Below are 27,323 nucleotides of genomic sequence, written 5' to 3'. Positions count from 1 at the left end.
ATGTTGAGTTCATTGAAATAATTTTTTTTAGTAAATACAAAGAACGAGATTGGTTAAATCAACAGGATCGCATGCTATTATATTATCTGAACCACATTAATCATCTAAGTTGATTTGACAAGAAAAAAAGCCACATCGTCCATCACGCGAAGTTTTGTCTCCAGGAGTGCAGGTGCATTTATGTTTACATATTTCTTTCTGGCGAATTTCTGGACCAGGCGATCTGACGCTCACAACTGTAAAATGGCTGTTGATGTTTTGGAAAAATGAGACGCACATCATCATCAAACTAAATCAATATGTGCGCGCGCTGTATTGCGCGCGTCACCCCTGCTTCTCGTGCGGCTCGAGCGCGCGCATCGGATGCGTATCGTCATTTATTCAAGCACGAGAGGGAAAAACACTCCACAGTTTCAGCATCAACCTTCAGAAGAGCACACACACACACACACACACACACACACACACACACCATGATGGATATCGTCTGGATCGATTTTGGAGGCATTAAATAGTGAGTATAATTGTGCATGTAATGTATTCAAGAAGACGTGTTTGTGGTCCTTTTGTGTACTTTATTAATGACACATAAAGCGATAGTGTTTTCGTGGTCTTGTGTCTAGTAATGGGCGTCGATCATCTCTGTACATTTATTAAATATTAAACATAGTGTCCCGTAATTTTAATGTAGACGATTCATTAAATTTGAAATAAAATCTAATTGGAGAATACGGGAGTTTGGGACACTTTCTTTCTTTTTCTTTTTTTTCTTCAGCAGGATTTGACTTTTTGTTTTTTAATTGTTTTGGTTCTATTTTCACAATTGGCTTGCATTTGTAAAACAGCCTTCATTCAAAACCCGATTTCACTTATTTGTTTCAAATCAATGCACATGATTATTCTAACATGCAGTAATAAAACGTGGTTTAATCACTAAAATGCAACTGGAATGTTTTCAATGTAGTAATTGTAACAAGTTAATTCAATAACAACAATGCAAGATACACTGCAAATGTAGAGGGCCTTTGAATGTACAGTCGTTATGTCAGGAGTGCACTTACAGTATACCTAACCGAATTGACATAAAATCAATAAATCCTGTCATTTCCATCTATCTAATGTGAATTACAAAGTTTGATCAATGAAAATGAGACCGCGCTTTCATCTCTCTGATGGGCCTCTTAATGATTGGTTCCTCTCTCTTTCTGTTCATCCTGCTCTATGTCGATAAATTGGAAATGCTTTTGCATGTTTTGTGTAAACAATCGGTGATATGCTCTTAAAACAATTCATTATGCTTGTTTATCCTTTTTTTGGACATTTAATTTAGATATTTCACCCAAAATAATCAAACTATTTGAAAATCTAAAGAAGTAAAAGGTTTGTTGAATAACCCTTGAGATCAAAACCCACTATAATGGTTTGAAAATCCACCAAATAGCAAAGAAAATTTTACTTGAAAGATCAATATTTATAGTTTTATCTTGGTGTGTTTAGGTTTATTATTTTATCAAGATTTTTATTTAAAAAAATTAGTCCTGGGCATGATTAATCGCATCCAAAATAAAAGTTTGTGTTTACATAATATATGTATTAATACACACATATGCATGTATATATTTAAATATTTGCATGTATATACTGTATATATATTTATACATAATTATAAATATATTAAATATATACATGCACATATGTGTGTGTATTAATATATACAAAATAATTATACACAGTACACACACATATTTTATGTAAACACAAATTTTTATTTTGGATGTGATTAATCGCGATTAATCGTTGCCCGCCACTGCAAAAAAATATTTTATAATCTGTCAAATGCTTTAACAGAATCTGCTGTTTTTCTCTTGACAGATGTGTCGTACCCACAACTAAAACATCAATAAATCAGAGCTGGATATTCATTTGGATTGGTTTCATGGAATCCCGACCTGCTTTCCTTCATCCGTCCGGAAACGATGATCCCAAGGCATCTTGGGAATCTGAGTCCAAGCCCTCAGGACAGCACAGTAAGGGAAACATCTCTCCTGGGACCAGGACAAGACTTGGAGAGAATCATGGGCTTGAAGTAGAAGCTAAAGAGGAGAGATCAAACTCCAGGGAATCTGCTGGCCATGTAAAAACACTAAAACACACAGCATTAGCAACCAATCCAGCCGCAGAAGCCCTCCCTGCGTCGAGAATACCCACCATGCACTCGGCTACGACCAAGCAGGTCACTGCTAGAACAATCAACACAACTGCTATGACTAAAATAGGATCAAATCAACCAACCAAAGCAACCGCACCTGGAGTGGAGGTCGTAAGTTTATCAACTCAACCTCAACCCAGTGGGCTAAAACTGAGATCCCCAAATGCAAGCCATGAGAAGAAGCTACAAGCGAGTGCAAAAACATTTTCCAAAAACATCCAAAAGACGGCCTCAGCATCTCATATAATGGGCTCCGCAGACTCCCCACAAAAGATGCTTCACAAAACCGCTTCTGCTTCCCAGATTTCCTCTAACGACTCTCCCAAGAGTCTCAACCGGGCATCTCTCTCGCACATTCCTCGAGCCACTTCCAGCCCCAAACTTAAACTATCCCACCCTGCATCTCTCAAACTGGACAAAACCGAGCGGATTAAAAGAGTTACAGGCAAAGAAGGACCGTTATTGACTTCTCCGAAGGATAAAATGATTGACACGTTGGTGGAGAGCAAGCTGCAACTGGGGGCGAAAGCAGCAGGAGAGAGTCCTCAGGGACGCCAGGAGCAAGAGATAAAGAGCAGGATTGAGAGAGAAGGAGAAACGCTAGGAGATGAAAGAGAGGACACTATCCCTCAGGGACACGGTGGAAGAGACCTCACCGTGATGAGCTCGACAGGGGGCAAACAAACCTCCGCTCTGTCATCGAAACAAGCAGCTGAACAGCTGGAAGAGCCAGAAGACAAGACCGACGCATATGCCACAACCCAAGAGAGGAGGAAGGAAAAGGAGGAAGCAAAGAGCGAAGAGAGGAGACAGACAGGAGAGAGAAAGGGGGAAGTTGAGATTAAGAAGGACAAAATGGCGACTGAGGCCAAGAAGGATACAGTGATGAACGAAAAGGATAAGATACCGACATCCAAGCAATTGAACGATGCAGAGACAAAGAGAAGTAAAGGTTTCCCAGTGGATAAGACGCCGACATCCAAGCAATTGAACGATGCAGAGACAAAGACAAGTAAAGGTTTCCAAGTGGATAAGTCGCCGACATCCAAGCAATTGAACGATGCAGAGACAAAGACAAGTAAAGGTTTCCCAGTGGATAAGACGCCAACATCTAAGCAATTGAACGATGCAGAGACAAAGACAAGTAAAGGTTTCCAAGTGGATAAGACGCCGACATCCAAGCAATTGAACGATGCAGAGACAAAGACAAGTAAAGGTTTCCAAGTGGATAAGACGCCGACATCCAAGCAATTGAACGATGCAGAGACAAAGACAAGTAAAGGTTTCCCAGTGGATAAGACGCCAACATCTAAGCAATTGAACGATGCAGAGACAAAGACAAGTAAAGGTTTCCAAGTGGATAAGACGCCGACATCGAAGCAATTGAACGATGCAGAGACTAAGACAAGTAAATGTTTCCCAGTGGATAAGACGCCGACATCCAAGCAATTGAACGATGCGGACACAAAGACAAGTAAAGGTTTCCCAGTGGATAAGACGCCAACATCTAAGCAATTGAACGATGCAGAGACAAAGACAAGTAAAGGTTTCCAAGTGGATAAGACGCCGACATCCAAGCAATTGAACGATGCAGAGACAAAGACAAGTAAAGGTTTCCAAGTGGATAAGACGCCGACATCCATGCAATTGAACGATGCCGAGACAAAGACAAGTAAAGGTTTCCCAGTGGATAAAACGCCGACATCCAAGCAATTGAACGATGCAGAGACTAAGACAAGTAAAGGTTTCCCAGTGGATAAGACGCCAACATCTAAGCAATTGAACGATGCAGAGACAAAGACAAGTAAAGGTTTCCAAGTGGATAAGACGCCGACATCCAAGCAATTGAACGATGCAGAGACAAAGACAAGTAAAGGTTTCCAAGTGGATAAGACGCCGACATCCAAGCAATTGAACGATGCCGAGACAAAGACAAGTAAAGGTTTCCAAGTGGATAAAACGCCAACATCCAAGCAATTGAACGATGCGGAGACTAAGACAAGTAAATGTTTCCCAGTGGATAAGACGCCGACATCCAAGCAATTGAACGATGCAGAGACAAAGACAAGTAAATGTTTCCCAGTGGATAAGACGCCGACATCCAAGCAATTGAACGATGCAGAGACAAAGACAAGTAAAGGTTTTCCAGTGGATAAGACGCCGACATCCAAGCAATTGAACGATGCGGAGACTAAGACAATTAAAGGTTTCCCAGTGACCAAAACAAAGGAAGCAGCACTACAGGCGGATCTGCACCCGTTGTACGTTGACGTTGAGGTCCAGGCGGTCATGGAGGTCTGCAGCAGATCCACAGACATGAGTCCAGTCCTTGACTCTCAACCCTGTCAATTAAACCCTGAGATTGACCTCAACCCTAAAGTGGGCCTATACAATGATCTCAAGCCCGATAGCAACTCTGACTCTGATTGGTTGCCAACTGTAGACCTCAGATCAACGGGAGCCAAGCCTAGATTTCTAGGTCCAGCCCCTTACAAGTCTCCCAATAACCAGAAACCTCTTCAACATGTGTGTCAAATAGAGATTGAACTTTGTAGCCAGTCACCGCAGACTATTAAATCGAAAGTCACCGTAAGTGAATTGGACACAACTTGTCGACTGTTGCCGAACAAGTCCTCCGAGGACTCCATAAAACCGCTCAACTCTGGGAGAACCGGAGAAGTGGAGGGAGTAAAGGAGGAGAGTGATGCACCTCAGCAGATCATCTGGGATGAGCAGGGAATGACGTGGGAAGTGTATGGAGCGTCGCTGGATATGGAATCGCTGGGGTTTGCCATCCAGAACCACCTGCAGTGCAAGATCCGTGAACACGAGCGGCGGATCAGCACACTCCGGAACTCCATATGCCTCTCCGAACAATCGCCCGGAAAGGGCAGGACAGAAAAGAGGAAGAGGAATGTCTTCAGATCACTGTTCCCTGGATCTAATTGTTGCTCGAAACCACAACACAAAGAGGAACTGCCAAAGTGACTCGTTTTTTTTTTTTTTTAACTCTTTAATTTCACTTTAGACATTTTACTAACTATAAGTAACTTTGCAACTACATGTCAACTAACTTTTATTAGAGAATTAGTATTGTCTCCTTAAAGCTACACTGTGTAGGAATTACTCCCATCTAGCGGTGAAATTGTATATGACTACCAACTGAATTTTACTTTCTAGCCCCTCCCATTCCGTGGGCGTGGACGTATTATTTTAAATCTGCCGGCAGTCACGAGTAATCTCCCGCTCGCATTCGTCACGGTGCCACTGAGTGTAAAAACACGAAAGGCGAAGCTTGAATTTCCAGGTATGTCCCTCTTTGGCTAATGTATTTTCAAGATGGAGCGGAGGCGCAACATGGCTGCCGCCATTCGAGCAGCTCACCCGTATGTATTATAAATGGCAGATTCTACGCTTATGAGAATACTTGATTAGTTGGTAGAAGTAATTATACATTAATGAGCACATATAATTTTGAAAGAAAAAAGTGTTTTTTGCTAAGAATCAACTTAAAAAATTACACAGTGTAGCTTTAATATCTGCTAAAACTTTATTGTGATGCTCCCCAACAGACATTTTACTGACTATTAGTAACTTTGCAACTACATGTCAACTTATTCTATTAACTCTAACCTAACAGTCTACTAATAATCTAATGAGAGTTACGCTGCTTTACACCGCAGGAACTTTCCTCGGGAACTAGGAACTTTGGGGTGATGTTGTGTGTGTTTCGACCGCAGAGACTAAATGAAGTTCTGGGTAAAAATGTCCCCCTCAGAAAGTCTCTGCTGGCAATGTAGTACCTTTTCAAAGTTCAGGAACTTTCGGGGAGCATGTCGATTGGTTGAGTTCACACAGTATTTTGATTGGTTGACTCAACGCAGCATTTTATTTCAACCACCATTTTTTTAAATCTGTTGCGGTGCGAGCAGTAAGAGTTGTTTCCTCTTCGAATTAACAATGGAGTTTAAAAAATACGAATGATGGACCTACGATGAGATTCAGGCTTTATTAAGCCAAAATTCAGAGGATGAAATCCAGCGGGAACTGTAAAGTAGCGCTTAGTCTTACGTCTCTGGTCTAGTTTGCCTAATCTTCACGGTACTTTAGACCGCGATGGAAACGCAGACTGCAACATGTCTAGGGGAATAAAGTTCCTGGGACAAACTTTTCCAGGTAATTTCGGTCGAACCGCGGCTTTAGCTTAGCCTGGTTCTACCAGACTCTTGTACATTTCATTTGTACAGAGAGTCTGGCCTCTCTCCATTGACAAGCGTTAACTTCCTTGAAGGCGGATCCTCTGTTGAAGTTTAAAACTATTGGATCTGCCATAACCAATCGCTAACGTTTAGTCGTGACGTATGACGACTCAAACTAGCGCACAACCTGACTGGAGAAAACCCAAGAATATACCACAATCCCAGACCTTGTACTGAAGTGAAAATGAGAATTGAACGTAAGTACATAGGAGGGTGGAGCCAGGCTAGCTTTAGCTGACATGTAGCTGCAAATTAATGAGAGTTAGTTGACACAGTTATTTATAGTTAATAGTGTGTAAAGTGGTTTACCAAAATAGAGTGTAACCCATTTATATGTAAATGTATTTTATAGATGGGGGCTGGACTGGAGAATGTATAGCAGACTTAAAAAATGTCAAAAAAATATGGCAGACACAAACTGGAAGGTCTTGAAATGACTTCTTGTCAATGGCCGAGTCCCAAAATGGCGAACTTCGTGTAAACTTGTAGTCTCATGGCCTACGCATGTTCTTGACTATGAAGAGCATGAGACTGTAGAGTGTCCCATTTGTCATTTCATGATTCAGTTCATAAGCGTCACTTTCTGGTTCTGGAAGGTTATTAAATGTCTCTTAAAGTTATAGTTGAACATTCTATCATAATTTACTCACCCTAATGTTAAACCTTGCATGACTTTCTTTATTCTCTGGAACACAAAAGTAGATATTTTGAAGAACCTTGGGAACAAAACAACATTGGACAACATTGACTTCTACTGTATTGACTTCTACTGTATTGACAAAATGGCACTGAGACCTTTGTGTTCCACAGATGAAATGAATCTTGTATAGTTTTGGATGGATATGAGTATATTTAATTGTAGGGTCAGTTATCCCTTTAAGACTCATTCTCTGCCTCAACAAACACTATCTTCCAGATATTGTTCACACAGTGTGTGTTTGTTGGGGCAGAATGGAAATTGCAATTGTGTTTTCCATTTCTAAAGCCAACATCCAACATTAGAATATTTGAAATGTTGGTATTTTTTTAAGTGATGTGAACTAGCCTGAGTTAATGCGTTCACTTCGATATTAATCTACAAGTGTATCGTTCACTATTATGCAACTTTATTGAAAGTTCAATTACTTTTTTTTCTTCAATTTTGCACAGGAAAAAAGTGTCTACTGTCTTCACAGTATTAACTGAATGTCACTATATTTAGCTAGACATTTTCAAAACCAACTTTTTTTTATCACTTTTCTTTGTTCTTATTTTTATAGAAAACTCTACCTGGTAGATTTAATCTGAGCACTGGTTTGACAACAGTTTCTGTATGATAATGTTTTTATGGACATTGAAGGTTTTCTCAGAACGGGTAATTACTGTCTAAATGAGAGCATTGATCATGTTCATTCTCTGTGGTCACTTTGTACTAGAGCTGCACGATTCTGGATAAATTGAGAATCACAAATATTTTTTTCAAACACAGATCACGATTCTCATACAATACTGAACAGACTACTGAATAAAATAACATGTAATTTACTAGAGGTTCTGATAAAATTGTAATTGCTGCAGTCTATTTAACTTTTCTTTTCTTTTTAAATCGGTTGAATGAATGATTCAATGACTCCCTCATAAAGACTTGTTTCATTACTGGTGATAAGCATGTGACATGGCTTGATTACTGGACGAATCTGTGTTTTTGAACGAATCTATTGAGTGAATGATTCAATGAAAAAATAAATTTTAACAGTCACTTGTCGCCACCTACTGGTGTAATGATGTAATAAAACAATTGTTATTTGAAGCACCAAGTTACTTTTAAAAAGTGATTTGGTTTATTTTGATCTCTACCATATTCATCAGTGTTTATATCCGAACTATAAACTTTTATCCCCGTATTTATGTGAAAAACTTGAAATATTGTAACAGAAATTAAGGATACTGTGTGGTTGAAAAGATTGTTTGTTTCGTACCTAAACATGAGGTCAGCAGATTTGTATGATTTTGCCAAAAGTTTAATTGACACAACAAATTGAACCGTTGTCATTATTAGGAATCATGTGGGTGTTTGAATCTTTTAACGATTAATCGTGCAGCTCTACTTTGTACTCACTTACATACACCTGAACAAATTCAAGCACTAGTTGTATTTAATGCTGGCATTGAAAAAATAATGACTTTCAGTTGCTTTATCACTGCAAAACGCCTTTTAGAGACACACGATGATGGGCTGATGATCACTAGAGCACTTTAATGAAATAAAATAATGCTTGTAATGTTGTGATCTGTGTGGCTGATGTTAAAGCCTCAAGTCTTGCACAAACAGAAGTATAGTTAAAACACCTTGTGTATGAGCTTGCATGGCTCTTGTTTTCTGAGCACTGTGATTGGTGTGTGATTTCATGTTATTTTTACCGAGGTACCAGGACTTGACTGAATGAGGTCTTTGTGTTTCCGCCCAGAGCTCTTAAGTGAAGTCTACTGAATATTTCATCTATTTCCGTGTGAGGGAGCAAGACGTAGATATTGACTTAAATCGGGTTATCTTTGTTCTAAATGATGTCTGAATCGAGTCCATCTTTAAATATTTCAGTCGAGCTGAGTTGATATTGTATGTGCAGCACTCAAGAGTAAATCAAACACAGGTGTATGAACACACACTTCTACTGTGAGTCCTGTGTTCGGTTGACATTATGGACCCTACGGTGCATCTGCCCTACTTACTTCAGAGAAATGCTGTAATATCTCTCGCTGTTTTGTTCTCTTTATAGATGTTCTGATGTTCCATAAACATCCCGGTTAGTGTTTGTTCAAAACCTCAAACATAGGCTATTAAGTACAAGTAAATATTAAACTCCATTCAGACTCAGTTTAAGGTGTGCAGGTCTATTTTTGCTCTATTTCTTCAGAAATGTAAGGTTTGAAAATCCCCTAATAACCTAATATCAAATTATCTTTAATATTTGCATATATTGTATTTTAATTGCTCTTTCTTCCATATGCAAATGTAACCATTTACTGTTGTATTTTTCTGGAATAGAAAAACTTAGGGTAGAGTGAGGGAAACGCCCCCCTTAAAGAAAATGTGACATTATGTGAAACAAAACATAAACGTGACTAGAATTGCCATCCCAGTTTTGAGTGAATATGGCAGGAGTTATTCACCAAATATTAAAATTGCTCAGCCTTCATAATTAATTAGTATTTTGACTGAAAATATTTTTGTACAAAGGGTGGGTTAAAATCCCCCTTTCTTACCAACCAGTTTGCTTCATCAACAGCGAAATGAACTATAGTTTTAAATCTCTAAAAGTAAAAGGCAAGTAATGTATCAACATGTATATTGATATTTATTTCAGGAATGTCCAAAATTTGTAACATTTATATTTATATAACATATAAACGAGCCTTGCAAACCAATATGTTGTAATGCATAAATAAATAAATAAATAAATAAACAGAAAACCCTAAATAAATATTAAACTTATAAATTAGTATATTTATGTAGTGAAATATATTCAATAAATGCATTAAAAGCCACTATGTTTTATCATTGGGTCACCTAACCACCTTCCATCAGTTAACTGTGCTAGCAAGCTAGTTAGCTATAATGCTTACTTGAGGTAATTTTTTCACGTTTTGTTCAAATATTTTGATTTTACCACCTAGTTATACTGCATTAAGTGCAAAACAAATTATTTAATAGAAATAAATATGTTATTATAGTAAATATGTTATATTATCATGTAATCCTCTTCTCTTGATTGGCATTATGCACAGTAGCCTACAGACTATATTCTGCACAATGTGTAAGAGTAGTATGTACTGTAAACTAAACCTAAACCTTTACACATTTGCTACCTTGCAAGTGCAGCTGTTTCCTTAAGAAACCGTTATGGTCTCCACAGGAATGAGTTATTTATAGTGTATTTAAATGTATCTGTTTTGAGTACTTGCTAATCTTTTATTCAGGACTTCTGCTGTGTTTACAGCGGAAACATGCTGTGATCCGTGTGTGTGTGTGTGTGTGTGTGTGTGTGAAAGAGAGAGGCCAAACACACACCGTGTTAATGCTAATGCCCCTAACGCATTTTTAAATCAAATATATTTGGGACTGTACCACATTTTAGTTACATGTTCAAAGGCATTTCTATCTTAAATAATCATAATACTTCAATTGGGGACATGTTCTCAAATCTGTCTTTATGTTGGAATACTATAGAATCCTTCGGGTTGAGGAATTAATTTACAGAAAATAAACAAATAGAGTAAAGCAAATCATGTCAGTCAGCAAGAGAATGTTGGACGCGGTGACGCGCATAAAAAACGCCTGACCCAGAGCCACTCACACACCCCCTCACCCGATTGGACGAGCGGCCTGTAGAGGCGGTCTGTGATTGGATAATATGGGTAATGGAATGTGATGAAGAAGCGGGGTTTAGCAGCTCGGACGTTGTCTCTGATTGGTCAGGAAGAACGAGTCTAAATAATAATTTATTCACTGTATAATTTACTTTAAGTGACTATAAAAGTACCTCTGTGTCATTATTTCGGTATTAATTATTACCCTGACCGCTTCTGAATCTGAACTTCGCCACTTGATATGTGTTACTTTTCTCAGCGCTGCTCAGGATTGACCAATCACAGTCGTTTGTGTTTATGAACAGAAAATTTCAAAATCATTTTGTAAACATTGGCGCAGCGTAGCCTACTTTTATTATTAGCTCTTGTTTCGAATTCTTTTAATTAATAGATTTAACAGTTAATATGTTTAGTATACAAACGTCTCTTTACGGACAAAGTAACGTTATATCCTGAGATTTAAATGCGGCTCGAGCCGCCAACGCCCCCTGGAGCAAGACTAGTTTATCAGTTTAACTAGTAGTGTTGAAGTGTGTTGATTTGACACACACTCCTTCTGTCACTCCAGCTGTCTAACTCACTTTTTTGGACGGACAATAACTTTGTCAACTAAATGATAAACCTGCTTATTTGACGCAGGTAAGTTTCTGTAAATCTGTTTCATGAGTTTTGCTTTTGTAACGAGTGACATTCAGAGCTTTCTGGCGAATTATTATTATTATTACTGAAGAAACAGTGTTATAACCTATTTTAGTTGGGACTTAACTTCTACTATTAATTAACTGTTAGACAATCAATCTGTGTTCATGTAGATACGCTTAAAACATACCCTTTCAGTTCAGATGTTAAGTAAGACTATTACGAAAGTTTAAAACATTATAATAATAAAGCTTTTAAAATAAGCTTTGCTTTCATAACTACTACTATTTATAATACAATGTTTACACACACGCACACACACACACACGTTAATATGTACCTTGTATATATATATTCAACTTGTTTGGAAAGCACTTTGTTGTAGTTTTTTACTGTCATTTTTTAAAATAGCATAAAGTTCATTTTTAAAAAGTTTAGAAAAGAAAATATTTATTTACCCAATTTGTTTGTAAAGTACATTGTTCTACATAAAATGAAACTTCTAAAACTTAAAAAACAACAACATTTTTTTTAGAAAAGAACAGAAGTGCTTTAGATAAATAATTTTTTTATTATTTTATTTTTTTACCATGAATCATTTACCATGAATCACAAGTACAATACATGTAAAATCAGCAAAAACATTAATATTTATGCATTTTGTATTTACATTTATTTACATATATACATTTAATATTTATGCATTTTGAAATATGCATTGCTGAACACTTGTGATGAAGCAACATTACTGACCCAGTGATGTCATTTGTGCTGGCAGTGGCATGTGTGTGTTTCGACATGAAACACACACGTCTCACAAAGGTCAGTAGTGTGACGCACAGCAGATTCACATGAACTTGACCTGAAGAAGTCATTAAACTGAATGTTTGGTTACCCAATAAATGTATTGACTTGTTTTTCTGAGGACGTGATAGACCTCTGTCATCATCACAGGTCCCAGGATCAGTTCAATTCAAGTTTATAATAGTGCAACTTTATGCTGCAGTTACAACTTGTTCTCATAATTATAGTATATAAGGATAATATTACAACAATGTTAAGATTATGTTGCCATCATCTGAAATCTTGGCAATGTCTGCATCATCTGAAAACATTGCGAAAGATTTGTTTTGACTTGGCAAACACTACTAACCACACTCATTACTTAACTTTAATTAATGCATAACAATGAGTAATACATTTGTTATTATGGTTGATATTACATATTACAATATGGTTGATATTATGGTTGATATTACAGTATATTTATTAATCTTTGTTAATGTTGGTTAATAACAATACAACTAGTTCATGTTAAATAATATGGTAACATTTGCTTTTCATTGGTTAACACATTTTTTTAAAGATGAACTAACAACGAACAATACTTCTAAAACGATTACTAAACTTAGTTAAGGTTAATTCAACATTTACTAATGCATTATTAAAATCAAAAGATGTATGTTAACATTATTTAATGGAGCTGAGCTGACATGAACTAACTGTGAACAGTTATATTTTTATTAACTAACGTTAAAAAAGATTAAAAAAAAATACTGTAACAAAAGTATAAATTATTGTTAATGTTAGGTAATGCACTTACTGATGTTAACTCGTGGGACATTATTGTAAAAAGTGTTATTAATATTAACAGATACAACTTTTTAATATTAATAAATTAGTAAATGGTGACCAAATTTTTTTTTTGTTCATTCATGCTAACTAAATGAAACTAGTGCTGTCAAATCGATTAATCGCGATTAATCTTATCTAACATAAACGTTTTTTAAATATATATGTGTGTGTGTTGTGTATGTGTGTTTATAATATAATATATATAATAATATATACACACACACATATTTTTACAAACTTTTATGTTAGATACGATTAATCGCGATTAATCGATTTAATCGCATCTAACATAAAAGTCTGTAAATATTTAATGTGTATATATATATATATATATATACATCTACATATACTGTGTGTATATACACATACAGTAGATACTCACCCACACACACACACACACACACACATATTAACAAACTTTTATTTTAGACGCAATTAATCACATCTAACATAAAAGTTTGTAAATACGTGTGTATGTATATATGTATTATACACTGTATACACACACACACACACACACGCCCACACACGCCCACACACACGCCTATATTTACAAACTTTTATGTTAGATGCGATTAATCACGATTAATCGATTTGACAGCACTAAAATAAACCTTATTTCAAAGTGTTCCCCTTTAATTTTGCTCACAGGAGTCATATCTGAAGTGTGCTGAGCAACAAAAGTCTCAATGTGCGTCTCGGCCGTCTCGTTGTCCCGTCTGCTCCGATGCAGCCTCCCTGCAGTGGGCCGGAGCGCGAACACACATCCAGCCAGGTGTGTGTGCGAGCGGGAGCCGACCCTTCCCGGAGCCCGATGGAGCAGCACACGCTTGGACATGGACGGGAGCGGGCGTCCGGCCACGTGGGATTCCTTTGGGATTTGGGATAACCGGATAGAGGAGCCCATCCTGCTGCCGCCCAGCATCCGCTATGGGACCCTCATCCCACACGTCAGCCTTTCCAACGTGGGCTGCGCCTCCCACATCGGCCGCCGGCGGGAAAACGAGGACCGCTTCCAAGTGAGCAAGCTCGCGCATAACATACTGTACTTCGCTGTGTTTGACGGGCACGGAGGACCACAGGCCGCCGATTTCTGTCACAAACACATGGAGCAACACATCAGGTACACCATACGGTGACCTTCAGTTCAGTTCAACTTAATTAACCCTTGCATGATGTTGAAGTTCTAGATACGATCATTATGTTCCAGGTAAAATGAACCCTACACTGAGAAAAGTACACGTTTTCACTCAGAAATTGCAAGTAAATTTGACAAATAATTACAAAGAAATGGAGAAACACATTGAAATTTTAAAGTAGAAAGAATTATTTAGTATTTTCTTGTAAAAAGTACTCCTTTTATTTTTAACTTCGACATTTTTACAATCTAGTTTGATTCGATACAATTCATCAATAAAAAAAAGCAGGTAAAATATTTAAAATACTACTAAAATAATTCACATTTTGTAAAACATTTTTTTTAATTGTTGTTAAATACAGTTCTAAATATCATTTATGGTAACACTTTACAATAAGGTTCATTAGTTAATGTATTAACTAACATTAACTAACCATGAGCAATACTGTCATGAACTGCTCGAGGACGCAGACAGTGGTGATCCAAATGCAGGCTTTAATGAGAGGAGAATCCAGAGACAGGTACAAGGAAACAGGCAGGGGTCAAAACCAGGTAAGCAGTCCAATATCAGAAGTACAATGCAGGGAGAAGGCAAACGGGAAAACCAGATACAGGCAGAGAATCCAGGAACTGTGAAACTAGAAAATACAAAGGAACTCGGAAAACGCTGGGTAATGCAGTCAGACACAAACAATACTGAGCACTGGTGCAACGGGCCACTCAGGCTTAAGACAGGTGCGCTAAACAAGATAATAAAACACAGGTGCATAAAATCAACATTAATCAGTCCAGAGTAAAACATAATAATGAGTGAAACAGAGAAGGAGTGCCCCCCAGTGGCTCACGCGGGCACTACAGCCGCTGATTGTCACAAATACATTTGTTACTGTATTTGTTAATCTTTGTTAACGTTAGTTAATAGAAATAAAGCTGTTCATTGTTTGTTCATGTTAGTTCGCAGTGCATGAACTAATGTTAACAAGATTTTAATAAAGTATTAGTAAATGTTGAAATTAACATGAACAAACATTAATAAATGCTGTATACGTGCAGTTCATTATTAGTTCATGTTAACTAATGTAGTTAACTAATGTTAACTAACGAACCTTATTGTAAAGTGTTACCTAATTTATATATAGTATAATTTAAATAAACATATATATTTTTTTTTTATAAAAAAAAAATATTTATGCCTTCAATGCAGCATGCACCATACCGGCAGTTTTAGTTTCTTTCTAAAGCTACTTATTGTATATTTGATGCTTTTCTCATTTAACACAATAATTACTTTAAGGGCCCTATTGTAACGTTCTGAAACGCAAGTATCAAACGTGAAACGCAAGTAACTCTGTGGGCGGATCCCGGCGCTGTTGCTATTATACCGGCGGGATAAACGACTCTTGCGCCCGACGCAAATCTAAAATGTGTTGGTCTGAATTCGCTTCATTACTCATAGGTGTGGTTTGGGCGTAACGTGAAATAAACCAATCAGAGCGTCCTCTCACATTCCCTTTAAGAGCCGGCGCGCTTGTTCCACGGCGGATTACTATTATAACGGCGGGTTTCCCAGCGCACGCCAGGAGCGATTCACAGCCGAGGAGACCGACGCTCTCGTCAGGGCCGTAAAACACAGAGAAGTGACATTGGGGATGATGGAGAAACACACACAAATTAGCTTCGGTTAAACAGCCGTATAATAATTTGGGTAAATGTGTAATCTTGATTTATGCCTATTTTTTTCACATCTTCACGGACACAACAATGATTTCCCTCGTGTGTTAATATGTTTCTTTGTAATAATGTATGATTTGCAAAAATGAAATCTGCTGCGTCTGTTTAGATTAGAGAATCAAAGTGTGTGTGTTGTTCACACGCTACATAATGGCCAAGCACGCGCTCTTAAAATAGCATCTGACTAACGCGCGGCGCCGCTGTCTTTAGACTGGGTTTTCTCCTGGTCAGTGGCGGAGTTGTTTTCTGAAACTGCAGAATATCACCAGGGAACGTTTGCGCCGGAACACACTCCTCTTTACACTGAACCGCCCCGCGAGCGCAAGTTCATTCCCTAATTTACCGACATACGTCTGTGGAGGGAAACGTCCGCTGTGCGCAGAATAGGAATGAGACATGCGGCGGTGAACAAAGTCAATTGCGCTGAGTGGAAGATAGAGCCCTAAGTGATCTTTTGGGGGTAATTTCTCAGACAAGTTTAATGTGCGATTAATTAATCACTACATCATGTAATTACTTAGATTACATTTTTTTTAATCGTGTTTAATTTTAAGCATAATTTAATCATGTTCATGAGCTTAAATGAGAAACAGTCACAAAATATCTAGAAAATCATAACCAGTATTTCCATCAACTCAAAAATGTGTTCTGGGTCGGTTTAATATAACGCACCATTGTGAATGAAAGAGTGAAGATGAAGTGTTTGTGTTTTGTAGGGATTGTTTGGAGGTGGAAACAGATTTACAGGCGGTTCTGTCGAAAGCGTTCCTGCAGGTGGACGTGGCTTTGGCCGCGGAGCTGCGGATATACGGCAATGGTGTGAAAATTCACATTTACATTTATGAATTTGCCACTTGCATTGCATTTCATGGTACACATATTTTATCAGTTCATGCATTCCCTGTATGAACCTATGGTTTTCATACATACACTAAACAGCCACTTTAAAGGGGACAATTTGACTTTTTCCATGTGTAAGTGTTATAATCGGGTCCTCTGTGCATCTACCAGCACAGAAAACATGAAAAGTGAATCCCAGTAACTTTGTTTTGTTGAGCCTTTCTCTGCAAGCATGTCAAAAAACAAGCCGATCAGATTTCGCTCCCCTTCTTATGTATGACGAAGATCTTATTATAATATTACCGGCCCTTAATCTGCACGTTTACACCCACAGCGCCGCCATTTGGTTTTCAACAGTGACCAGTTCTAACGCAATGGCAAAAGTTTGAGTAAAGCATGAAACTGTTCTGTCGTCGCTGCACAGACGAGCACAAACTGTCTCAGCTGTCTTATGAAGACCTCAGGGAACTGTGTACACTTGTGTATAAATTAAAGGAGCACTTGTTGTGGAAATTTATCAATATTAAAACCTGGATGAAGGAGACAAAGTCGATTCTCAAAAGTTTAAACAAAGTATTTTATTTCATGCATGAAATAAGACGTTCTCACGCAGACAGCGTCTGATATGAGAAGGCCCATGGCATTCTCACGCAGAGAGCATCTGACATGAGAAGGCGAAGGCTAGTCCCTTTCGCCAATGTTATATACCCTAACACATCCTGTGTAAAAAAACCTTTGTTACCTTAAACCCAGACTTCTTAGCTCATGGTCTCATGTCCAACATTATTTTTATCAGACAGAACAACTTGTCATGTCAGCAAAAGTTTCCTGCTACAGATCTCGTGTGCTGATCGAAACTGCGCACACATATATTGTCAGCCTTCACATGACTCAGAGAACATTTCGTTCCTGAAAGTTTGTCCTAACTTTTAACATTTCTAAAAGCTTGGTTTTATATCTTTAATAATGTGATTTTTGCTTATATGATTATTTTCCTTTAAATGCTCATGAGTAAAAATGAATCTTCAACGTTAATAAAAGTTGTACCCATACAAAAGTAAAAGAACTCATTAAAAAGTAAAATTTCCATAACACACTCCACTTTTTTTTGTAAATAGGCTCATTTCCCATCTCCCCTAGAGTTAAACAGTTTTACCGTTTCCGAATCCGTTCAGCCGATCTCCGGGTCTGGCGGTAGCACTTTTAGCATAGCTTAGCATAGATCATTGAATCTGATTAGACCGTTAGCATCTCTCTCAAAAAAAAGGACCAAAGAGTTTCAATATTTTTCCTATTTAAAACTTGACTCTTCTGTAGTTACATCGTGTGCTAAGACCGACGGAAAATGCTTGTGATTTTCTAGGCCAATATGACTAGGAACTATTCTCTCATTCCTGCGTAATAATCAAGGAACTGCTGCCGTACAGCAGCGCAACGATATTACACACTTAGTGCCGGTCACGTTGGAAGTTACGGAGCTGGGGACTATTTTCAGGCGCTGTGTAATATCATTGCGCTGCTGTACGGCAGCAGTTCCTTGATTATTACGCAGGAATGAGAGAATAGTTCCTAGTCATATTGGCCTAGAAAAACGCAACTTTTAATTTTCTTAGGACACGATGTAACTAACGTCATGTAAACATGACGGTTCATGCAAGTTGATGAGATGAATCAATGTAACTCCACAACATCTACTGTACATACATGTATCCACTAACATTCAGAAACGTCCAGTGCGTCTACAAGTGAAACTCTCCCTGAGTCTCTCCGTAAGGCTGCACTCGCTACTGGTTATTTCTGAGATTTTGGATGAGTGAGATTGGCCTGTTTTGTTATTGCTGAAGTTATGCGAAGCTCAACACTGCATCCCAATGTGCACTATCCACTCTATCTGCCCTAAATAGTATTGAAAATGACTAATGTCACATACTATTTAGGATGCACAGTATGCACATCGGGATGCAGGCCATGTAAAGGATCTACCTTTTTCTAAACGGAGGCGGAGCTTCAGCTCATTTGCATTTAAAGGGACACACACACAAAAGCGGCGCGGCAAATTTGACAAGCGATAATAAATGATCTGGGGGGTATTTTGAGCTGAAATGTCACTAGGCACACTATACATTTATATTACATCTTGTGAAAAGGGGCATAATATGTCATCATATCCTGTAAGTGTTCACTAGAGTGTGTTTGTGATTGACTCCTCAGCCTCGCTCATGATGGTGGGCACGACTGCGACAGTGGCGCTGTTGAGGGACGGGATCGAGCTGGTCGTCGGCAGCGTCGGGGACAGTCGAGCTCTGCTGTGCAGGAAGGGCAAAGCTCGCAAACTCACAGACGATCACACGCCCGAGAGGAAAGATGAGAAACACAGGTACACACACACACACACACACACACCAGCGCTCCAGGAATAACATGCTCTGCTATGTGTAGTGATATCAGATCTCTCTGCGTATTTAACGGGCCTGTGTGCTATTAATAAAAGCCAAGACCCTGCAACTCAAATGATGGCTTACGGCTGTGAGAATCGCGTTCGTTTGGTTATGTGGACTTTATTTGCAGAACAATTTCGGTGTATCTCTTGGATAAAAGTACTAATAACATGATTTTCATTGCAATACCTTGGAATAGCATGTATTAATAAATACCAGTAATTAAAAAGTAAAAAGTATTTGGACACTTACGCGATACGTAAATTGTCTTAATGTCATCATACTGAATATAAACTGTTAAAGCAAGTGCTAATTATTTGAAAGAAAAACACACTTTACAATCAAAAAACATTTCAAGTTTGTGAAAGAAGTGTTGTAAATGCAGACAGTTAGTGTTACGTGTGTCTATGGCTGTTATTTTAGTATTGTGTGTGTATTTATTTATAGTTTTTTTAAATATTTTTAATATTTGTATATTTTCAGTCTTCAAATCAATCAATCTAATTTCAGTTTTTTTGTAATTATGTGCTTTCGTTCTTTTTATTCTTTTTTTTATTCATTTTTATTAATATAACCGTTTAGGTTTCATTTATTTTTATTTCACTTCTAGGTCAAGTTAGTAATTTTAGTAATTTTTAACATATTTCAGTTAATTTCCAATCAATGTTATTTTAGTATAATTGAGATACTGTAGTTTTTAGTTATTAAAATTTTGAATTAGTTTTTATTTCTATTATTATATTTTTTTAAATTGTAGTTAACGTTTTAGTAATTTTGTCATTATTTTTTCTTAAATATGTCTTTATAATTTAAAATTAAATTGTAATTCTAAAATAAAAAGTTTGTTTAATATTCAATTTGATTTAATTAACGTTTATTTAATTTCACTTGTTGCCAAGGCAGTTTTCGTTTAGTTTTAAGTGTCATCTAACATTTAAACGTTATTTTATTTCAACTTTATTTCAATTAACAAAAATGCTTTTAATAATTTTTATTTTTTAGACTGGAATAATGGCTGCGAAAAAAATTCAGCTTTGATCGCAGGAGTAAATAAAACTCTTTTTTAAATTGTAATAATATTTCACAATATTACTGATTTTACTGTATTTTTGATAAAATAAATGCAGCCTCGGTGAAGAAGCAAAAGAGACTTTTTTCAGAAGCATTAAAAACACCAAAGTTTTGAGGAGTAGTGTACATTGATATTATCATCCCTGTATCATGATACCACCAAAGCATGTAAATAATGTGTGTGTGTGTGTGTGTAGAGTCCGTCATAGTGGCGGGTTCGTGGCGTGGAATAGCGTCGGTCAGGCTAACGTTAACGGCCGGTTGGCAATGACCCGCAGCATCGGAGACTTCGACTTGAAGAAGAGCGGAGTGATCGCAGAGCCGGAGACCACTCGAACACTAGTATGCATTTTCACAATATGTTAATCTGATCTATTTAACATAAAAGTTTTAAAATGTGCTTTATAATTGTGCATTTCAAACGGTATTATAATCATATATCATATACTCACCCTCAAGTGGTTTCAAACCTGTATGAATTTCTTTCCTCTGCTGAACACAAAGGAAGATATTTTGAGGAATGTAGGTAACCACACAGTTAACTGGTCCCATTGACTGCCATAGTAGAAAAAAAAAAAAATTCAGCCTTCCTGAAAATATACAGTTTATTATAATAAGTTTATATCTCACAATTCAAAAATTTCTCTCGCAATTACGAGTTTATATCTCACAATTCACATTTTTCTCTCGCAATTACGAGTTTATATCTCACAATTCACATTTTTCTTGCAATTACGAGTTTATCTCACAATTCACATTTTTCTCTCGCAATTATGAGTTTATATCTCACAATTCACATTTTTCTCTCGCAATTACGAGTTTATATCTCACAATTCAAACATTGTTCTTGCAATTACGAGTTTATATCTCACAATTCAGAAATTTTTCTTGCAATTACGAGTTTATATCTCACAATTCACATTTTTTTCTTGCAATTATGAGTTTATATCTCACAATTCTAATTTTTTCCTTGCAATTACGAGTTTATATCTCACAATTCAGACATTTTTCTTGCAATTACGAGTTTATATCTCACAATTCAGACATTTTTCTTGCAATTACGAGTTTATATCTCACAATTCACATTTTTCTCTCGCAATTACGAGTTTATATCTCACAATTCAAACATTGTTCTTGCAATTACGAGTTTATATCTCACAATTCAGACATTTTTCTTGCAATTACGAGTTTATATCTCACAATTCACATTTTTTTCTTGCAATTATGAGTTTATATCTCACAATTCTAATTTTTTCCTTGCAATTACGAGTTTATATCTCACAATTCACATTTTTTTCTTGCAATTACGAGTTTATATCTCAGAATTCAGACATTTCTCTCGCAATTACGAGTTTATATCTCACAATTCACATTTTTTTCTCACAATTATGAGTTTATATCTCACAATTCACATTTTTCTCTCGCAATTGACCCTTCGCAGGGAGCTTGATTGACAGGTGATCTGACCAATCATACTTCGCCATCCGCCATTTTGTCCGACAAAGCAGTCAGGAGAGTTAGTAGACTAACATGGGAGGATTTGAACTTGAGAAGCGGAGTGTACTGACGCCTTTCCACGGTTAAAACAACATTCCTGTAGCTCAAACAGTAGAGCGTTGGTGCTTGCAACGCCAAGGTCATGGGTTCGATTCCCAGGGAAAGAACAAGAACTGATAAGAATGTAAATGTGGACCTTGAAATGGAATGTAAGTTGCTTTGGATAAAAGCGTCTGCCAAATGCATAAATATAAATGTAAAAATACTATGGAAGTCAATGGGACCAGTTAACTGTGTGGTTACCGACATTCTTCAAAATATCTCCCTTTGTGTTCAGCAGAAGAAAGAAATTCATACAGGTTTGAAACAACTTGAGGGTGAGTATATGATGACAGAATATTCATTTTAAAGTGAACTATCCCTTTAAGAAAAATTATAAAACATAAATCGTCAAATTTTGGTGTTTGGTATTTCAATGTGTCCAGTTTTGTTGAGTAAGAATCACTGATCACATGATTCTCTGACGTCTGTAGTTGCAGCACGCGCACGACTCTTTCCTGGTTCTCACCACCGACGGCATCAACTTCATCATGACCAACCAGGAGATCTGTGACGTCATCAACCAGTGCCACGACCCCACCGAGGCGGCCAATGTCATTGCTGAGCAGGTGCAGAATGAGCCATGAAATTACGGCTGTAAAAGTGTGTGTATTACATAATATATGTGTGTGTACTTGTGTATAATGATTTTGTATATATAAATACACACACATACATGTATATATTCAAGTAGGGCTGTAAACGATTAATCGCGATTAATCGAATCCAAAATAAAAGTTTGTGTTTACATAATATATGTGTGTGTATTGAGTATAATTATTTTGTATATATAAATATTTATTGTATATATATATATATATGTGAGAAATATTAGCATTTATATACTACATATATATTTTTATATGATATATAAATATAACTTTTTTATATATACATAACACATTTTTCTTAAATATATACATGCATGTGTGTGTATTTATATATACAAAATAATTATACACAATACACACACATATATTATGTAAACAAACTTTTATTTTGGATTCGATTAATCGCGATTAATCGTTTACAGCCCTAGATTCAAGTAATATTTGCATGTATATACTGTATATATATTTATATTATATAAATATTAATATTGTATATATAAATAACACATTTTTCTTAAATATATACATGCATGTGTGTGTATTTATATATACAAAGTAATTATACACAATACACACACATATATTATGTAAACAAACTTTTATTTTTAATTTGATTAATCGCGATTAATCGTTTACAGCCCTAGATTCAAGTAATATTTGCATGTATATACTGTATATATATTTATATATAAATATAATATTGTATATATAAATAACAAATTTTCTTAAATATATACATGCATGTGTGTGTATTTATATATACAAAATAATTATACACAATACACACACATATATTATGTAAACACAAACTTTTATTTATTAATCGCGATGTACCGTTGCACAGCCCTAGATGAGATCTTATAGTCTGAGAAAGGAAAATAGGGACAGGGTTGATTCTGACCATGATTTGCACAATGATTCCTCTTCTTGAAGTGTGTTTGTGTCGTCCAGGCGCTGCAGTACGGCTCGGAGGACAACAGCACACTCATTGTCGTCCCGTTCGGAGCCTGGGGAAAGCATCAGAACGACGAATACACGTACAACATGAGCCGAAACTTTGCCTCCATCGGCCGCTGGTCTTAGCGGCGCTCAAAAGATCATCTCGACACGAGGAGGAATGATCCCAATACACAACTACTCCACCGGCTGCCTGCTTCCTGATGGTAAACAGAAGTCCAAACGTATGAACTGCAGTCTATAGGGAATGAAACTGGGAGAAAACTTCTGCTCGGATGATTTTATGTTTTGACATCAACTTTATGTCCATAAAGCGTGGAAGCTTGTTTCCGCCACCAAATATTAAAAAGGTGTAATTGTTCGTTTATATCTCACAATTCAGACTTTTTTCTCACAATTACGAGTTTATATCTCAGAATTTAAAAAAATTCTCACATTTGCGATTTTATATCTCACAATTCTAAAAAAAATTGTAATAATAAATAATAATAATTTTTTTTTAAATAGTCAGAATTGCGAGTTTATCCGAGTTGTGAGATACAAACTTGTAATTGTGAGTAAAAAGTTTGAATTGTGAGATATAAACTTGTAATTGTATGAAAAATGTCTGAATTGTGAGATATAAACTCGTAATTATGAGTAAAAAGTTTGAATTGTGAGATAAAAATTCGTAATTATGAGTAAATTGTCTGAATTGTGAGATACAAACTCGTAATTGTGAGTAAAAAGTCTGAATTGTGAGATATGAACTCGTAATTATGAGTAAAAAGTTTTAATTGTGAGATATAAACTCGTAATTGTGAGTAAAAAGTCTGAATTGTGAGATACAAACTCGTAATTGTGAGTAAAGAGTCTGAATTGTGAGATATAAACTTGTAATTGTGAGTAAAAAGTCTGAATTGTCAGATAAAAATAATACAATTCTAAAATATAAATTCATAATTGCGAGTAAAATATCTGAATTGTGAGATAAAAAGTCAGAAACAAGCTTCCATAAAAATATTATTTGGTTTACTCTTTATTAATATTATATAACACTCATGGTGTTAAATAATTATTCAGTCACTCATTCATGAATCGGTGTAAATAATATCAGAATGATTCCTAAACTGTTATATTTAATTCAATGCGATAATTATGTCAGGAGATTTCAGGAACAGAAATGTGTTCTGCTTGTGTTTCGTGAACAGAAGTGAAGCCCTATCAAACACATCATTATATCCGATTCTTTACTTTTCTTTCCAATAAAATCTTTATTTTTTAATATTTCTGGAACAAAATATTTGTATTTATTGGCTGAATCTGTATATAATACGTAATATACCAACCCTTACCTGCACAGGTGACGTTACCAGTATGGATTAATTTGGTTATAAAGCCTGATATTATCATGTCATCATGACACTCCCCTTCAATAAAAATAAATGATATATAATAATACTAATGGTAATATTTGTTAACATTAGTCAATGCATTAAAACATGAACACTATATATTTTTTACAGTATTTATTAACTAATGTTAACAAATTGAACCTTATTATAAAATTTTACTATATATGATAGAATATATTAAGTTTAATTTTTCTTATATCTTGTGTTTATAGTGAACAGTTGACTGGTGTTATCTGACTAAGTGTGATTATGGTGTGTTGTTGAGAGAATAACTTTAATAACTGTGTGTGAAAACAACTCAAAGGTGTTTATGTTCGTACTGTACATAATCAGCAGCTCTGTGTATATATATATATATATATTTATATTTATATATATTAGAAATGTGTTTAGGAACCGCCGGACCGTCTTGTTAAACCTCATTCTGTGGTTCTCTACTTTTATAAATGTGTTTTGGTAAGAAATGTTCATATTTATTTTCATCTGCACTGCTAAATCTGAGCTCATGATCGCATCACTAATATCATAAAGTCTGATAAATGATGGAGATTATTTCCAGTGCTTTATTTCTGGGTGGGAAATTAATAATGACACCTGCATTTAGTTTTGTTTATCCTGGAGTTTATGAATCTATTTTTAGAGATATTCTCTTTCAGTGAAGTATTAATATCTCTGCTCTGTTGAGTGATATTACATAATGTCAGTTATGAAATATGAGTGTAGAGTGTATGTAATAAATACTGTTATGAACATGACAGACCCTCTTCCTCTTGAAAAAGTGTGAAACTAAAGTGAAAAGCTTGTTGGAATAGAGTGTACATGTACATTTATCTTTACTTCTTTGGGATCAGGGCTGGACTCGTTGGTTTTAATTATGTTTAATATGTTCTCAGCAAAAAATATATATATATAAAAAATAGGGCTGTCAAAAGACTAATCGTGATTAATCGCATCCAAAATAAAAGTTTGTGTTTCCATAATATATGTGTGTGAACTGTGTATAATTATTTATTTATATAAAAACACATACAATCATATATTTAAGAAAAATTGGTTATATTTATATATACAATATTTATATATAATAAAAATTATATAAATGTATACAGTATATAAATGCAATTATTCCTTAAATATATACATGAATGTGTGTGTATTTATACATAATAATTCTACACAGTGAGTACACACACATATATCATGGAAACACAAACTTTTATTTTGGATGCGATTAATCACGATTAATCTTTTGACAGCCCTATTTTTTAGAAATATATATTTTATTTTTTTGGGCTGAGAACATATTAAATGTTTGAATAAATGTATTTTGATTTCTGAATTTTGATTACTGTAAACAAAACAAAAGTTGCCTTAAATTTTTGAGTACAGTCAACTTAAATTACACTAAACTGACTCGAGTCTTGTATAACTTTAATAAAAGAAAGTTGAAAATTGCTAAACTTATTTTGACGAGTTAAACCAATGTAAAAAACATAATTATTGATCATATCATTTTTACTGTGTAAGACAATCATTTATTTATTTAGAATAACATGCTCTGAGGAATACGATTGTGTAGCTTAAAAAGAAACAAGTTCCTATTGACATATATAAAATGTAAAAAAATATATAATAAATAGTCTTTAAGCAGACAGAGGAACACACTGGTTGCTGTGAGGTGAAGCCTGCCGTAATCATGGTGGCCCTTTAACTTTAGAGGGTAAGGTGAACTGCTGAAGTTTAACTCATGGCTTGACCTATAGATGGAAAACACACACCACATGACTTATGTGTGTGTGTGAGCTATGAATACACGAGACCAGCATGAGGACACCTGCGTGGTTTACTGAGAATTCCAAGTAGTGTTTGTGTGTATTTGTCTGTCATTGTGTTCTCAGTACTGCTTAGATCTGAGTTTAATGGCCATAAACTCAAGAAATTAGATGTATTTTGGCTTGTATTCGTTATTTTGGCTGCGTTAGCGTTAGTAAAAGTGGAGTGTGTTGGTAAATGTGTTCACTTCTGTCCTCTGCTGGTCGTGGACAAACATAGTTCAGAGTCAGATTCAGCAGATGCTGGTTAATCTTTACATTTCTGCATATTTGATTGCAGTGTAGGCTAGTTCTCTTTCCGCACCAGCGTTTTTTAAAACAGTGCAACCAGCGCCAGTGTTTTTTATTATTATTTATCATTTTTACAAAAGTGTCATGGCCCCCCCAGAAAATTTAGTTGTATGAGTAACTGTTTTATTCTAGCTTCCTGCATTTTTATAAACACTTGAATGTGGGTAAGATTAATTAAAAAACATAATTTTGAACAAAACGTTGAAGTCGCGTTTTTGTCAAATTCGTGAATGGCGTGTCATAAATTACGGAAAATTATGTCAATGGCGGGAAAAGAGTTAAACTCAGAACATTATTATAGGCTGAAAATTTACCTGAATTAAATATAATGACAC

The 27,323-nt window shown here is 35.9% G+C and overlaps 2 protein-coding genes across 3 annotated transcripts; both read left to right on the top strand.

The window, feature by feature from the left end:
- The first annotated feature begins 1,878 nt into the window (after window positions 1–1,878).
- gprin3a (GPRIN family member 3a) lies at window positions 1,879–9,199 on the top strand. Its single transcript, XM_079588833.1, has one exon. The coding sequence runs from the start codon at window positions 1,937–1,939 to the stop codon at window positions 5,195–5,197; it is 3,261 nt and encodes a 1,086-aa protein (XP_079444959.1). The 5' UTR covers window positions 1,879–1,936; the 3' UTR covers window positions 5,198–9,199.
- Window positions 9,200–11,162: 1,963 nt separating this feature from the next.
- Window positions 11,163–25,847, top strand: ppm1ka (protein phosphatase, Mg2+/Mn2+ dependent 1Ka). Of its 2 annotated transcripts, none has more exons than XM_079589008.1 (7): window positions 11,163–11,454; window positions 13,741–14,212; window positions 16,675–16,775; window positions 19,010–19,175; window positions 20,505–20,649; window positions 22,338–22,472; window positions 23,466–25,847. In XM_079589008.1, the coding sequence occupies exons 2-7, from the start codon at window positions 13,779–13,781 to the stop codon at window positions 23,595–23,597; spliced, it is 1,113 nt and encodes a 370-aa protein (XP_079445134.1). In that variant the 5' UTR covers window positions 11,163–11,454; window positions 13,741–13,778; the 3' UTR covers window positions 23,598–25,847. The 2 variants fall into 2 exon arrangements, with proteins under 2 accessions (XP_079445134.1, XP_079445133.1); XM_079589007.1 differs by having other exon boundaries at window positions 11,164–11,454; window positions 13,716–14,212.
- Window positions 25,848–27,323: the final 1,476 nt, after the last annotated feature.

Source organism: Phoxinus phoxinus (assembly GCF_949152265.1).
Source record: "Phoxinus phoxinus genome assembly, chromosome: 18".
NCBI lineage: Eukaryota > Metazoa > Chordata > Actinopteri > Cypriniformes > Leuciscidae > Phoxinus > Phoxinus phoxinus.
The sequence above is the reverse complement of the archived record's forward strand: the minus strand, read 5'-3'. Positions and strand labels throughout refer to the sequence as shown.